This window comes from Cebus imitator, unplaced genomic scaffold, assembly GCF_001604975.1.
Source record: "Cebus imitator isolate Cc_AM_T3 unplaced genomic scaffold, Cebus_imitator-1.0 Scaffold199, whole genome shotgun sequence".
NCBI classification, from domain to species: Eukaryota; Metazoa; Chordata; class Mammalia; order Primates; family Cebidae; genus Cebus; species Cebus imitator.
The window spans coordinates 4,085,985-4,103,553 of record NW_016107514.1 but is presented as its reverse complement, the minus strand read 5'-3'; the positions used below and the strand labels follow the sequence as shown (position 1 = coordinate 4,103,553).

At 38.0% G+C, this 17,569-nt stretch overlaps 1 protein-coding gene across 2 annotated transcripts in view; it reads right to left on the bottom strand.

Moving 5' to 3' along the window:
• Positions 1-17,569, bottom strand: part of PALMD (palmdelphin) — a 50,565-nt gene that overhangs the window by 13,335 nt on the left and 19,661 nt on the right. For both annotated transcript variants that reach the window (XM_017547585.2, XM_017547586.2), the window contains exon 4: positions 13,359-13,483. In XM_017547585.2, coding sequence (XP_017403074.1) covers positions 13,359-13,483 — 125 coding nt within the window. The remainder of the gene's footprint in view (positions 1-13,358; positions 13,484-17,569) is intronic.

Below are 17,569 nucleotides of genomic sequence, written 5' to 3'. Positions count from 1 at the left end.
AAATGAAGTATTGGGGAAATATATATATATATATATACACACATACACATACACACACACACATACACGCACGCACACATACATGTATGCATGTATATACATATGCACATATATGTGTGTTTATGTGTGGGTGTATATACATATATATGTACAATTACAATTTTTTCAAATGGAAAGCTTTTGGGGAGGTTACCATGGGCTAACTCTCTAAGCTTCACATGCCTATCTTTCAGTTGATGGGTTAGAATTTCCATAAGTGCTGCCATCCCCGTCTTCAGAAGGTATTACCTTTCAGAATGGGAATTGAGCTCCTTGAAATGCTGATTCAGTTTGACGAGGAACAGGCAGCAGAGAAAGAGAATTACCCTTCTTGGTGCCTCCCAGGCTGTTAGGTGGGGCTTGACGGATGAATCAGTACCTCTCACAATTTCTGAGAGATGGTGGGCAGGTATCACGTGCCAATTTAGATAAGCAGAGTACATGAAAAAGGATTTGTAATGCTATCCATTATTGGAATCTTTCTTCTCCTTGCCTATTTGCTGGGGAAAAAGAGGGTTATTTTCAAGAGCTCCCTCGGTAAAAGCAGGTACAGTTCATTTCATGAACTGTTGTAGTAATAACCTCCCTTAATCATCACTAGATAATGTCTCCAATCCAATTCCAACATGCAATTTTTTGTCTTGGAAAAAAGGACAGCACATAAATGCTGGATGCATCAGGAAGAGGTTATTTCAGAAGGCAATTTTTCTGCTGCTAAGGGTCCATTTATCTCTCTCAGCTTTTGGTGGAGTTAACAAGGACTCACAATCTGATAGAGTTTGCCATTAGGGGCCAAACAGACTGAAACTCATGAGGAAAAAAAACCACACAAACCAAAATTCAAATGTCGTCATCCTACCTTTTGGTACTTCATGTGTTAGCATTTATAACATTTAACATGTATTGCATATTTACATTGCACCAGGCAGTGGCCTATTTCATCCTTCCAGCAACCCCCGTGAGCCCTGCTGTTAGTTCCAATTGACAGATGAGCAAGCTGGGTGCCTAGAAAGGCAACCGGCTTGGAGGCTCACAGGCTGCCTGCGGCAGGATGGAATTTGGAATCAGGTCTTTACTTACAGAGTCTGAACTCTTAAATCCTCTCCAATTAGCCACTGTAGAAAGAAAACTTAAAAATATTGATTCTTAAGAACTTAGACACAACATTCATTTTGCTCAGCAGTATAAAGGGATTTTTTTACCTCCTATGATAATAAAGGAAGTGAAGAGAGAAATGATAGCTGGGGCCCAGCAGTGTGTAAGTGTTGACCCATTACATATAAGGGTAATACTTCTATCCTAATCTTCCTTAGGGTTATTTTGCTGTATTGGGGATTTTTCTGCTCAGTGAGTTAGTCCATCTAACAAGGATTAAAATCTGGGCTTTATCTTTTTTTTTTGGCTGCTTGACTTTGGTTCTTGGTAGGAGTTCTTAGAACAGTCTCCTTCAAAGAATCTGGGCTTTCCTAAGCTAATGCTACTTTACAGCAAGACTTGAGGTCAGAAAAGAAAGTCTTTTCTTTGCACACAAGACAGCGTTGTTCAAAGTAATTGAAGCAGTAGGTCTTAAATATAAAGCTGGCTAATGCAATTTGATTATTTTACTGCAGTTTCAATGTAACCACCAGTGCTAGGTATGAATTTAAGTTTATGACTGGCTCTTAGCTATATACGTTGAAGGGACTGATGAATTACTTGGTTTCAATAGCCCAAACTCTTCTATTAAAAGCCAGGACTACACCTAAAGAGAGGGTCCAATGGCTATTTCTCTGGGATAGACTGAGTCAGCAGGTGTTATGACACTACTGATGTACCTCTGAGGCCAGTTGATAGAAGTGCTAGGACCAATCCCTCGCTGCTGACATTCCCCAAGCTAGATAAAGAGAAATATACATATGTATGTATATATATATTTTTAAGAGATGAGGTATCCCTGTGTTGCCCAGGCTTGTCTTTAACTCCTGGGCTCAAGTGATCCTCCCACCTTGCCTTGGCCTCCCAAAAAGCTGGGATTGCAGGTGTGAGCCACCGTGCCCAGCTGGATCCAGTTTCTTTCAGAACTCACAGGCTCTCAGAATGTCTTTGCCTCCGATAAGTATTGAATTCTGCCTACAGTGGTGAGCAGTTCTAACTTGATTCTTCCCTTGGACCAGAGATGCTCTTCCCTTTCTTCCCCACTAAATCTTGGGAGAACAGAAAACAGTTGTTGCTTTACCTATATTTTGTGAGTTTTTGTGTGAAGGCCCACTTTCTCAGGAGATGAAAATACTTTTTCCTCCAGTTTTACCCGTGGAAACAGAAAATAAACCCATCTCAAAGCTAATGCACTTGGCTTAATCATTTAACCCCTCCAAGCTTGTTTTCTCATTTAGGGAATAATAACAGTATTCACCAAAGGTTGTCTTAAGGAGATAATTGAGCTACTTGTTCATAAAATCCTACAACAGGGCTTGAGGTAGAGGAATTCCTTAATAAAGATGAGTTACTGGGCCAGGTGCGGTGGCTCACACCTGTAATCCTAGCGCTTTGGGAGGCTGAGGTGAGTGGCTAATTTGAAGTCAGGAGTTTGAGATCAGCCTGGCCAACATGGTGAAACCCATCTCTTCTAAAAATACAAAAATTAGCTAGGCATGGTGGTGTACACCTATAATCCCAGCTACTTGGGAGGCTGAGGCAGGGGAATCATTTGAACCTGGGAGGTGGAGATTGCGGTGAGCAGAGGTTGCAATGAGTTCATGCCGCTGTACTCCAGCCTGGGCAACAGAGTGAGAGTCTGTCTCAGAAAAAGAATAAAAATGAGTTACCCTTTTCTCTTTCTTAGCTTGCTTGGGAGAGGAGGACCGTCTGTGACAACCCCATTGGAAGACAAAAATCTACCAGATCCATTCCGGTGTTAGATCTGCAACTTTAGCAAGCACGGTACTAATATAGCTTCAGGGACACACCTGTCCTTGAAAATACTATTCTAAACAGAAAATCTCAACAGTGATCCAGCATGACCAGAAGAGTTATAATAATATGTACGGGGATGATGTGTATTTAGTAAACATGGGCAGAAAGAACATACTAGTCTTTTTTGACAACCTGCTGTTTTCTCTCTTTACACGCCACCCCCAATCCATTCTCCTTTTCTTCTCTTTAGTGATAGAACTCTCTCAGTTTTATATGATTTCTTGGCTACCTTGCTGTGGACTACATGTCCCAGTGTCCTTGGCATTCAGATGGTACCATGTGAGTAAATTCTGGCCAACAGGGTATTAGCAGAATTGACGTCTGCAACTGTCATGTCACGCCATTAAAATAGAGCTGCTTGTCCTCCATTTATCTTCCCTTCCTGAAGTGGAATGCAGATGAGGTGGTGAGCTGGCTTTGACCATATAGACAAGGGCATCCCTTAGGAGGTAGCAAAGCAACAAGACAGAAAGAAATAGGGCCTCTAGGCTGGGCACAATGGCTCATGCCTGTAATCCCAGAACTTTGGGAGGCTGAGATGGGTGGATCACGAGGTCAGGAGATCGAGACCATCCTGGCAAACATGGTGAAACCCCATCTCTACTAAAAATACAAAAAAATCAGCTGGGCGTGGTGGTACACACCTGTAGTCCCAGCTACTCGAGAGGCTGAGTCAGGAGAATTACTTGAATCCAGGAGGCAGAGACTGCAGTGAACTGAGGTTGCACCACTGCACTACAGCCTGGGTAGCAGTGCGAGATTCCGTTTCAAAAAAAATGTCTACCAGTTAATTTGATGTATGTGAGAGAAATGGACCTTTCTATCTCATTAAGCCACTGCTCTTGAGGACTCTTTTAAAGTGACAAAACCAGTATGCTGACCATTGTGTAAACTTATGGGGAATGAATTGTAGTGTGACAGATTTTAAGTGATTTTTCATAATTTTTTTCATTGATTTGCACAATTACTCATTTGCATCTTGCATTTCAGATAGTTAACTAGTAAAAACAGAAAAATTAATCAGTCTTTGGCTCCAGTGGTGAAAGGATTTGTATATTTCTAAAAAAAGTATCAAATCTAGTATGATTTGGGTTGACAGCTGGCTAATATTGAATGGTTAAGGTTAGCAGTGAAAAATGAAAGGTCTTTTTATTTTTTAAAATCATAGCTCATCTAAAATAATCTCTCTGGAAATTCACTGGCTGCTATTGAGTATATACAGTTGACTTTAGTCAAGTTATCTTGACTGCAGTGTGTTAGTCGTACGTAATAGGCAGATAAATTATTACTATGGGTCAGAGGTTAAAGATATTTCATCTTTATAGATAATTTGGCCAAAGGTAATGGCAAATTACACTTTCTTAATAAAATTGAGGGTAATGTAATCTATTAGAAGGTGAGCTTTTTGTTTTACTTTTTAAAGTTGGGGTTTAATACATTTCATCAAGTGTATAACAAACCTTTATTAAGGAACTATTACATGTCACGCATATTTTCTTCACTAAGCTGAAATAAAATCATTATCTTCAGTGAAATAACTCAGAAACAGACAAATACCACGTGTTCTGACCTATAACTTGGTGCGAAGTAATGTGTATTTATGGACATATACAGTGGGATAATAGTCACTGGAGACTCAGAAGGGTGAGAGGGTAGGAGGTGTATGAGGGATGAGAAATTACCTAATGGGTACAATGAACATTATTTGGCTGATGATTGCACTAAAAGCCCAGACTTCACCACTATGCAGTATATCCATGTAACAAAACCACTTGTACCCCCATATCTACAAAAATTTTTAAAAAGTGCATATCAAAAAAGATAAAGAATAATTCAGTGCACCGACAGTAGGTAAGAACAAAAACTATCCAATATGGCTGGTGTCCTTAAAAAAAGAAAAGAAGAAGAACAAGAACTGCCTTAGAACCAGCCATTGTCAAAGTGCATGTGTAATAAGGAAGATCTAGCCTGCTGGTGCAAACAATCACATGCTACTGGTAAGCATGCCAGAGAATTAAAGGGCACTGGCATACAGCAAACACTAAGTTTGCTGCAAGCCAGATCTGTTGCCTCTAATCTGGAGCATTTAAGAATAGGACAAACAATACAATGCAGCAACTTTAAGATAACAAGAAGCAGAGAGCCAAGGCAACAATGACATTGAAGCAAGCGTCGGTTTGCTCTGATGGTTGGGAACAGAGCAGGTGTTTAGAAAGCTGAATAATCAATTACATGTGAATAGCTTTTGCATGGGTGAATCTCATCTCTTACTATAACTCTGAAAATATTAATAATTATCTTATGGGCAGATGATAGTATCCTGATTTGAAACTGCCATGTAGGCATGTAACATTAGAAGAGAGTGATATAGCAGGGAAGCAAACCCTCTTAATCAGAACGATATTTTGCAAATTGAGGGTTTCATTTGCCATGAAAAATAAGAAACCAAACTGGTTTTCAGAGTATCAGCCACTGTCATGCACAAGTTATTATACAAATGTAACTTCCATATGAGTGCAAATAAACATATACAGTGCTCTCAAGGTTGATGTGATATGAAGGATTAGTCATGGGCTTCTCAAGTACTCTGGCAAGACAGAAACTAGGTGTGTGTGTTTTTTTAGTAAGGGATTGTAGAGAACCTTGTACATGACACACATTTAATAGGAGTGAAATAATTGTGACAATTTGACTTGCACCCACGTGTCATAAGGTTCCCAAGTGACCATCAACTACTATGGTGGCCAGGACACGGCAAGTTAAATGAAGATCTATTTATCCATGATTCTGGTAAGCCTTTTTTTTTTTTTTTCTAAAAAAAATTGTACAGAAAAACATTTCTATGAATAAACTGCTTGTAACTATATACTGTAAAGAAATGGCAAAAAATATTTAATGATGTAGACAGCTAGTGACTCTGTCCTTTCAGAAATAATTCCTGGCTTTGTGCCTTGGAAACCCTTAACATTTATCCCTGACAATATTATAGAGCAGCCACTATATTTTCTACTTTTTATCTACTTCACTTTTGCTTTGCTTCTTGATGTTAATTGTTTATATTTGATTACCAAGAACAGGGCTATATTGTTTGAAGATCAACAAATATAAATTTCAATCCTAATGAAACATAGAGTAGCCAGCAAGAATCGGATAACCTTGGGTGGTCTAAATGGATGAAGTGACCTTATGGCAGACAAAAGATGCATTGCAAGGTGGTGGGTGTGGAAGTGTTTTGAGCTGGTAAAATTAGTTACAGGAAACTCTCCTGCAGAATGGAGAAGACTAGGCCCTGTGGCAGGCAGCACCGATCCTTTCTCTATTACGAGTTGCTGCTCTTGAACATTCTTCCTTTGTGACCAAGGTTTGGAGAACAGATCACTGAACTAATTCACCTCCCACTTTCCGGATTGTTCAGTTACTACTTTGTTCTATCTTTACTCATGTCAGCACAGCCAAAGGTCTATGACAACTCTGCTAATGATGTCAAATTTGTATTTCAAGGCACTGAATCCCATTTTGAGTGAGATAATAAATGTAAGTGCATTTTGAAAAGTTAAAGGATTTAAAGAGAGAAAAACACAAATACAATTTTTTTTCTGGGAGCTTATCATTCTGAAATCTTCTCTATAAGACTGAAAGACTTACATATGGCAAGTTATCAATAATATTCACCAAATGAATCAAGAATAAGCAGCGTAAGGTCTAGTGGAAAGGGTCTGGAGTCAGGAAGAGCTACGTGTGACTCCTGGCATGACTGCTACCAGATTTATAGCTTTCTGTGCTTTAGTGTTCTTATGCACAAAATGAGGCTAATTAGACTTCCCTCAGAGAATTGTCATTCTCAGAATAATGCTCCATGAAGGGTAGCTGTTGTTAAATAAATTGAAGTGGAGTGGAGGGAGGACCCTCAGGGGTAATTGTAGTCTACTTTCCAGCCTATCATGGTGGGGGCCAGTAACCATTTATTCCTTATTTCTACTCACATATAGATGAGATTGGCAGGTTTGAGCAAGAATGAGTGCTGGAAGGTGGGAATAAGGAAATAAAAGGGCACATAGAGGTGGAGAAAACGGGGAGAAAGTAAACAAAGCGATGGTAAGATGGTAAAACATGCCATCAATAATTGTTTCAAAAGCCAGGATGCTATTACCATATAACTTTGTCCTTGTCTCAAAGTAGCTGGATGTTTATTCTTTTTTTTTAAAAAGCATTTCAAGGCTTTCCTTTTTAGTTCATAAATGTTTAAGTCATTATCTAGGCTTCTTCAGCTGGTCCTCTTAGAAAGGTAGCATTTTTACGTACTAATATTCATCCATACCTCATCTATTTTTCTCATTCATTTATTAAGCTATATATTCACAGGTATTCCTACTATATGCTAGGCATTGTACTAGGGGCTTGTGTGTGTGTTGGTGGGTTGGAGTGGGTAGACTTTTTCCCTTTTAAGTTTGGTTTACTTAGCTTTTTTTGTTAAGTTAAAACTGAATCTCCTGAATTAAAAATAATCAGACTATCTGAGAGATTAAAAACAACAACAGATGAACTATCACAAATCTGGTAAACCAATTAGTCAAATATGGAGAGTGAAAAACATGCTTGGAATGATTTTGACTCATATAATTACCTTAGAATAATTTCTTGCGTGTCTCCAGGCAACAGCAAATTTAATAAGAATCAAATGGTGGAGTTTTTTTTCCCTTCGTTTTTCTTCTTTTTCTTATGTTGTCATAAAAGAGCAGCTTGTCTATCTCTCTGCTATGTGGTATTAGGTATGGGTTAGGGTAGGAAGGCAGAAACATGTAGAATGTGATATTTTTTCACATAGCGTACCTCACCTGTGTTTGATGAAACATTAGTTTCATAAAGGTAACATTGACCTGCACAGGTAGTTAAAAGTATTAGGTAGGGGTTAAACTTGGATGGAAATAACAATGAGCTAAACTTTGATAAATGATAACCAGTAACAAAAAAAATTATCTTTTATGTTTCTACATCAATGTTTTGGGTTTCCTTTTGAATTGAATCTTGCCTGCTCTCTTTTGAGTTAATGGAGTAGATTATTGCTTTACATGATATTGAGCAGAATACATTTTCTTGGGTTTCAGCTCCCTTTGTGGAGGAATTTTCCTTAAGTTATATGGGATGTGGCCATGGCTGCTGTGCCAGTCTACTTGGCTATTCTCTTGGCTTGGATAGTCACATAGACATCCAAGGCTTCACATATACCTTTGCCCATTTGTATCATATGTGGAAGGTGGTTTCTGACTATTTGGGGGATGAATGAAAGTTCATTAAAAGAAGGCAGGAGGTCAGAAAAGCACTTTGGAGTATTTACAAAAAAATCCGTACTAGAGAACATTTAATCACAAGTAGCTTATCCTTCCCAAAGGGAATGCAGCGTATTTGCATTATTCTCCTCGGCAGTTAACCTTTTACATTTCATGCTTATGACATTTCTGTCAGGCACTCTTGTGCTCCAATTAAAGTCAGAGGTCTTTGGACACAGTTCAAGAAGTAGAGTGTCTGGACCGGAGCTTGGTACAGGGCAGTTTGGCTAAGGGAGGTCATAGACAACTGCAAGGCAGCTGGATAGGGAGGAAGAACCCAGGATGTGAATAAGTTGCTGGGAGCACACCTCCTAAGGAGACTCCTTGGGGGGTGTCGCTGTAGGTGTCGGCTATCGGATAGAGGAGAGCAAGGAAAGTGTTACGACAAGATTTCCAAGCCAGGCTATACATTTGTGCTTGTGGATATTTGGACTGAAAAATCAGTGCACCTGTGTCTACAATCAGGCAGTGAATGGTTCAGTGGTCGCAGTAAGAGCAGGGCTTATTTGGGAGGCAAATTGAAACTCTGTTTAAGCAAAGTGACTCAGAAGATGTTCAATAGCCTTCCCCTGGGAACATTTCCTCCCAAGGTATTAATCAGGGCACCAGGCAAAATACTCCAAAATATTGTTCCAAAGCTAAGAATGTAACTCAGAGACAGAAACCATGGAAACCCACTTATTTTCTGAAATGTTGCCTCTCTTTGGAAGAGAAGACGACAGGATGAATAAGCAGATAGGCTTTACTTAAAGGTTATGCATGAGTCAGGGTACCCTCTGAATGTCTTTAATATGTGAAATACCCAGGTAAATGTCTACATAAAGCGGTACCTATAAGAGTGAAATTATAGCATAGATTGGAAATATAAAAATGCCTTAAAAGTATAGAGTTTACAGAATTTAACATTTGTAAAGAATTTCTGTAGGATCTGAGGCACAGTTTTATTTTTATGATTAGGACTTTTAATTAGGTCTAAAATCCTGGCTCTTTACATTAGCTGTAGACTTGTGTAACTTAACAGCCACTGTAAACCTCAATTTTTTCCCATCTATTAAATGTTACACACCTAATAGGGTAGTTGTGAGAATTCAATGAAATAACATATATGAAATGTTTAGCACAATGCCTGGTCCACAGCACATGTTTCATAAAAATTAACCCCTATGGTAGCATTCTAGCCTTTAAGCCATAAAGAAAAATCGATTATTTCCAAATGAAAAGAATCCTCGTCAGTGGATATTCTGTTTACTTCAAGAAAACTATTGTTTTTACTAGCATAAAGAAATGAGAGAACTTGGCCAAAAAATAAAAATACCTGGATAAAGATCCATGCAGTGTTGTTCTTTTAATTTAGCCTTTTAGTAGGGACTAGTATTTAATATTTTTTGTACACCTACCATGTGTCAGGCACTCTGTATTCACAGCAGTCCTGTGGAGTGACTGTAACTGTCCCATGTTACAGGCAAGGAAACTGAGGCTCAATGAAATAAAAGAACGTGACCAAGCCTATGTACTATGTCAGCAGAACAGGGATTTGAATGCCAGAGGCAACACTGCTTCAGTTCTTTTCACAACACCTTGGGAGTAAAAAGAAAGAGGTTCATGGGCAAAGTCTGGCCCTGCTCTGGACTCCAAGGTAATAGCAACATTTCTATTTTGATGTTCCCATTAAAATCTTATCCTCTAGCTGAGGGGCCTGGCAGAATGGCAAGTGTCACCCTCGAGCAGGCACGTAAGTCAAGTGATAAATCACATTCAGAGTTTGGGTTACTTCGCCTGCTTAGGGAATGTGAGTGGCTCTGCCTAGTTCAACTTCATCAGTTGGCTCAATTGCTACTCAGTGCTAACAGGAAATTTTACTGATTTAGCTGGTAATAAGAGCTTCTCAAGCACTGTGGGTACTTGTTTAGGAGAAAGATTGAATTTAAAAACATGCACCTGATTTTCTTTCAGCAGCTTTACAACCATCTGAGAAGAAAATGTTCCCTTATCAGGTAAAGCTGCTTTGGCAACGTGATTTTTATAATGCTGGGCAGTAGGGGAGGCTGCTTAATGCCGATAAGGCATAGATATTTTTTCTCTTCATGTGTTGTTTTGGAACATTCTGTTGCTTGTACATTTTTAACCAGATAAACATGCCTCTATAGGCCACGAGAAAACAGAATTCTTTATTTTTTTCAAATACATCTTTTTAGGATCACTCCTTAAACAAAGCAGTTTGCTGATTATTAGAGATACTTGTCTGTGTTAGGCATTTTGCTATTTTTAGAACATTTGCATTTATAGCTCTCTTTGTTTTTAAGCTGGAGAGCACTAAATCTGGCTTGCTTTGAGATCTAAGTTACGCTTTACTGACTCTGTGGCCTTAATTAAGTCACTTAATCTCTCTGCGCCTATTTCCTCACTTGTGAAATGGAGGTGTTGACGCTTTCTTTTTAGGATTGCTGTTTTAAATGACTTAGTGTAAGTGATTTGTAAATTATATAAATTCCTTTAAAAGCAAATCACTACTTTTATTCTATTTAAGGACTAGACTCATTTGGTGTTCACAAAGGAGTATTCACAGATTCATAACATCAAGAAGATCTAAAAGTTGTAGTGAGATGCGAGAAATTGGGTAATGAACAAATATGTAATTGGTAATTTACCAAAGAGAGTGGGGGACATGGAAGGAGATCCTAAGTGTGGTTGGAGCTTTTTGGAGAAAGGAGAGAAAAGGAACAGAACATATTTCAAAGATTTTCTATAAGAGAGAATACCTTTTCAGTCCACAGACGTTGCTGTGTGCCATCATTTCAAAGGCAGTGTGGGGTAGTCAAATGGGTCAGTCCCTGATCTTCCACTTCCTAGTTGTGTGAATTCCTTAACTTCTTTGAAAGAAGTGAAAGTAGTAATAGCTACCCTCACCAGGTTATGAAGATTAAATGGGACAATAAATGCAAAGTGCCTGGTGTATACTATGGCTTACTAAATATCTCTTTCTCTTCCTCTTCCTCTCCCTCCTCCTCTTCCTTTTTAATTTTTGGTTAGGAAGAAGCTCTAACTAGAAGCCACTATCAATACTACTAGAAGTTTACGTGCTTCTCAGAGCATTCAGGCAAGGTTTAAAAGCAATCAGTAGAGTCCTGGTTAATACTCGGATTACTCAAAATGCTGCTCAAGCCTGTTAATGGAGTTTGTGTATATGTAGCCACTTCAATTATCATCAGATGCAGAGAAAGCTGTAGGTGTTCAGTATGTGGAAAGACTCTGACAGGAGGTTTTGAGGGGAAGCAAGTAGGTGTCTGTGCAATGGGAAAGGTTTGCAGGGATTAAATTTAGGACTCTTTCAGAGATAAGCATTCTGTGTTAAGGAATGAAGAAAGTAATCACCCACTTAAGCCGGACTCTTGGTGAGAAAGTCTTGCTAAGGGATGCCTTGATAAGAATTGAGTTTTTCAAGCTATAGAGTTGACTTATTGGGTTATTTTTTAAAGGATTTATTATTTGCTATTTAGAAACACTTCATATCTTTGAGTAAACAACCGAGGGGTTTATAAATGCAAACATTTCAATTCTATAACCTTTTAAGAATTGTTAATTTCAAAAACATCTAGATAAGGATGAGCTGTCAATGATTTTAGCTATTAAATATACAAGTGCATGCAATTAATCAAGTAAAATGGAAATCATTTGTAGAGAGGAAGCCTTTTTTCATGTTGTCAGTTTTAAGCGTAATCAGATCTGTTTGTATAGTGCAGTGAGTATGGACAAAATATGGTCATAGCACAGCTACTAAATACTAAATGTCACCAAAAGATCTGTGTTTCATATCTTTTCTATAGTCCTCACTAAAGGCAATAAATTAAAGTGAATGAGGTTTTGAAAGTTGCCTACATTCAAAGATGTGTAGACTTTAATTTGTTGTCATGCTTATAACACAAGAAATTCCATCTTTTAAATGTTTTTCCTGTGTAGGTCAGAAAATGATTCTGGCCTTTCCCATATCTGTTTCTTTTGTGCTTTTTCGCATGTGATAATCCTAGTAATCCCATCTTACATTTGAGCTTTCCATTTTTTATGTCCATCACCTTATTTTAAGCCAAGATAATTTTGAAGCATTGCTTCTTATGCCAGCAGTCGCCTGACTGTACTGATCTCACATAATAAGCAGGAAAGGATGTTGAGAAATGAGGTGAACACCTGTGACCAAATCATCAAAGAACCAGAAGAGGGAAACTGTGACTAGAGTATTCCTAGAGAATCTTCTTTTCCAAAATATCACGGTTGTGACTGAGGAGGGCCTGAGAGAGATATGATGGAAGGACAGGATAAACACACCTGTAGACTTGTCACCTGTCCTAAGGTGAGAATAGGGGCTGGGGCTGTAAAGGACTGTTGTTTGTGTACCTACCATGTGCCAGGTAGGTGCTGGTAGTTTAGCACATGTATTTTTTAATCTGATCAACAACACTAAAAGGTAGGCATTCCTACCATTCTGGAGGAAACAGTCTCAGAGAAGTGTAAGTCATCAATATGCATTTAAAAAATAAATCTAGTGTTGCTATACTCAGGTGATATTTACAGTAAAATTTCTATTGTGACCTTCTGGTGTGATTCCGTAGTCTTTTTTAGAAATTCATATGGAAGGCTGGCCGCGGTGGCTTACACCTGTGATCCTAGTACATTGGGAGGCCAAGGCGGGTGCATCACTTTGAGCTCAGGAGTTCTAGACCAGCCTGGGCAACATGGTGAAACCCTGTCTCTACAAAAATATAAAAATTAGCCGAGCATTGGTGGTGGGCACCTGCAGTCCTAGATACTCAAGAGGCTGAGGTTGGAGGATTGCTTGAGCCCTGGGAGTGGAGGTTGCAGTTTGCTAAGATCGCACCATTGCACCCCAGCCTAGGTGCCAGTGTGAAAGCCTGCCTTAAAAAAAAAAAAAGAAATTCAAGTGGAAGATCCGATTGTGCCTCTGAAAGTCAGAATGGCATATCTATGTACAACATGGGACAAAGTCAAAATAAAGGTAGTTGTGGAGTGTCTCAGTGAGGGCCATACCTGAAGATACTTTGTTCTAGAATCTGGATCTGGTGCTGGTCTTGTTGATTTTGCTTCTTCATCTCTTCCTGTTCTTTTCCGCTGCTGATTCCATCTAGAAGCCATTTCTCTCTCAAGGCCTTTTTCTGATGTCAGGAAACATAAAGATATGTTATTACGTTGGTCAGTAGTTTCCAAAATCTCTTACTGTTTTCAAATCTAATGAATTTCAATAGGTGACACGTTAAAGAGGAAGTATTTTCTTTCAGTGTCTTGCCTGAATAAATCTCGTATTGTCTTTCACTGTAGCCTTCTTGATTCTATTCAAAGCCAGTTTGTATGCATCTAAGTCTCATTTATACTTCAAGGTTTAGTTTGGGTCCCTCCTTTGGCATGAAGATCCCTGGCCCCCATACTCCTGGCAGCCCCATCTTGACCCCACTTTCTTCATGCCATACTGTATGTTTATCACAGTCAAAATGGGACCTCATAATATGATGTCTTTAGTGTTATTTGTTATGTATGGGTGCATATCTTGTGTCCTTAACAAAGTCAAAATCATCTTGATGCCATTTTGATATTCCCCTCAGTGGGAGCATACAACTGCTTCAGAAAACTCTTTTGTGGGATTATTGGAATGGTGGGAAAAACAGAAGTTTGCTGTTGTGCCTTAAACATATTCGGTGTTAGTCTAAGGCTGTGTGGTAGCTGTTTATTGTTTTACTTACTTAACACCCTTTCTTTCTTCTTAGAATCTCCCTGGTTATAGACATGCTTAAGCACAAAATTTACTGATCTGTCTAAACATTGGTGAGTTTTTGTCAACTTTAACAATACACAGCAAATTATATTTCACCATATGGAAAAAACCAAAAATCTCCTCTTGAGTTTGCATGAGGAAATGAAACTCCTGGACCTGGAGTTTAAAGACCTAAGATGACTTAAAACAAATGAAAAAGACCTTTAAGTTTTGGATGGGCTTTAATTAGCATGTAGTCTACATCTCAAGTAGAAAGTGTCAGATATACTGTCATGTTATTTTCAAGGAGCTCAAGTTTCTCTTTTTCTCTTGGAATAAAAGGGCTCTCATTATGTATCTAATCTGCCTCTATAAATTATTTGTTCAGTTATTCATTGTTAATTATTCATTGGGGATTCACTACGTTTAAAATCCGTCATGAAAGAATCGGAACTTTATTTTTTGGGACTTCTTTCTCTTATATTGAAATTTAATGAGAGCAAGTAAGAATAATTTTGTGTCTTTTTAAGGGATGCTAGAATAAATACCACTGAAATACAAATATCTCTGAATTAAAAACACATTTAAAATTAAGTTTAATTGTGATAGATAATTACCAAAGGATGGGTTTTTTTCCCCCCTAAGGTAAAGACTTTTAAACCATTTTTTTTTTAAGAAAGAACCCCAATATAACACTATAACTTATAACACTGCAAATAAATGTTATATGGAACTATAGTTTGGAAAACAGATGAATTCAGGACTGCTCTAATTGAAGCAGTGTGATGACCTGAAGGCTTATGGATGAACAGAACATGGTTTGAAAAACACTAGATTAAGTAAATAGCAACTTCACCCCCAATCATCACATTTGTGTTGGCCTTTTCAGAGTCTTAAGCAATTGCATGTGAATAATATACACCATAAGAGCAATTTGTATTACTGCACTCTGTGGCCAGAGATTGTTTACCCCAGTGTTATCTTAACCATTGGTTATAGCTGTTAAGCTGTTTGTAAAAATGTTTTCCCGCAGACCCAGTAAATATTATTAATATTGGTCAATATTCAGCTCCTGGGGTCAAAGATGCTAAGAAAATTTGAATATAGCATCATTTTAATAATTTACCTTGATTCTAATTTATTTTTAATTGATGGAATTTTAGCTAATGTATAGAAAAGAAGACAGTAACAACTATAGAAGTAAGTTATACTCCTTACAAAACACCTATAAGGAAAGCTCCAGTCAATTGCATACGTGTCTCTATAAGAAACACTCAGATGGGTGGTTTTATGAGGCTGAATTTAGGGGTTAGAGAATCATTTTTTTGACGTGTTAGGTTAACTTGGGGCTACCTTCTTAATGCTTAGTCTGGTTAGAAATAATTTTAATTTTAGCCTTGTAAAACTTTGTTCATGCTTCATAAATTTTCATTTATTCCTGGCGGAGAACTCACTACCATTGAACTTAAATATAAAATATACAATTTGGATATGCAATCAAAATGATATATTGATACAATCACATATATACTGTAGTAATCAAAATGGTTATTTTGTTTTTATGTCACAGTTTATACTTGTGCTTTAATATATGAGGCTAATGAATATAATAAAATCTACTTAACAATGAAATTCAGAATTGAAAGCCATATTAACTAAATTAAAATATGTGACATGCAGGTGATAGATCTTTCTGCAGTTTTTTTTAGGAAAAGGTTTCCTTGAAGCACTTCTATATCTACCCAGAAGTTACAGTAGACCTGGAATAAAATGTTTTTCATAGACTGAATTGAGTGGACTCACGGAAATCAAACATTTTTCAGATTGAGTGTATTTTGTGTTTCCTTGTAACATGAGATTGTGATCATATTACTAGGCAGGAAGATCCATACAGAGAAAGGTCTCAGAATAGTTTGAATATTAAGATGTAAAAATGTCCCAGAATCTGCCTTGCTAGTGCATCGTGGGAATGATCATCAGATTCAGGAGCTAAAGAGTATCAGAGTGAGTTACTACCACTATTTTGAAACGTGTGTATTCTAATATAGGAGGAACACTTTGTAAATGTTTATGCTTATGTTGTTTAATGTGTGTCACTGAAGTATGATGAACTAGTTTGCAGTCAGGAAGGTGGAGACAGTAGTCATGAAAACCAGGACAAATGGAAGAAGAAGAAAATAAGAGACAGACTACAGAGGCCAATAGAGCTTTCCTAACTTGGTGAACACATTGTAGAGCTGTTTTTAAAAATACTTTTGCACATTTTGAACCCTATTTGGGAATTATGCCTTGTTGCTGTTTGGTATAGCCAACTATTTTCTGCAAAACGTAGAATACACTTTACTGAAACAGCCACTCTTTCTTCTCTGTGCCCTGTGCAGTTGGTGCCTCCCACAGAGTGTTTATCACAGAATCAGCGTCATTATGAGTTTACATATCAGTTACCATTTTAAGGACACAGGCCAAATTTCACTTATTTTATATTCTTAGTGTCTAGTTTGTACCTTGTATATAATAGGTACTTAATAAATATTTGCTGACTAAAGGCCCTATGTACATCCATATAAATTCTACTTGATCAATTAAGACTCAGCTTGAAACACATACCTTTAATAGTGCCTTCTTGACCACCCCAGATTAAAGAATACATATACTGTGGTTTAAATTAAAACAACTATCCTTTATCTTGTTTCCTTAATCTCAAATTTCCTAAATTAGGACAATGTGTCATTTCCCCCAATTCCCAGCCCTGCTGCATGCCACACATACCACTTTTGGCCAGTGAATAGCTTGGGAAAGTGGATAGCACTTTCAGGCAGAGAAAATGGAAACCTTTTGCTCCAGGTATAAGCATACCTGAACCAGAGTGCACTACTGGCAAAGGAATACAGACAGGATTTTGGCACCATCACTTCAGGTATGTTTGTGCAGTACACACTCTGTGCAACTGTATATGGCAGACCAAAACATGATAAATGTTTTGGTTGAATTGGATTGGAAGAGGTCTCCTGTGTTCTGGAAAGCAAACCAATAAGGAAGATGATGTAGTACTTTCCAGACTGTTTTTGGCAAGTGCTGAAATGAGGTGCTACCTCAGAAATGGACCTTTCAGTGAGTCAGGGCTTTCAAGTGAAACTTACAATACTTTCTAGAATGGACTGAGGGGATATTTAAATATTCTCTTCTACTGTGAGCTCCGCTGTTTTGTGGTTACCCATTCTGCAAAGATAGCAATTGCCCATTCTCAAGGATAGCTAGAGAGCTGTCAGTTTACCCAGAAGCAGGAAGTAGTTCATTGGGAGATCTGGATTGTATGAGTAAATTGTGTGCATGTGTGTGTGTGTAAATTGTGCAAGTGTGTGTGTATGAGAGAGAGAGAGAGGAAAGGAGAACAAATGACCTCTAACTCCTCTTGTTTTGGAGTTAGAAATGGTCCATCTAAAACACTGTTCTACATTTGACTGTTGACTTCATTTGAATTGCACTGAAACAA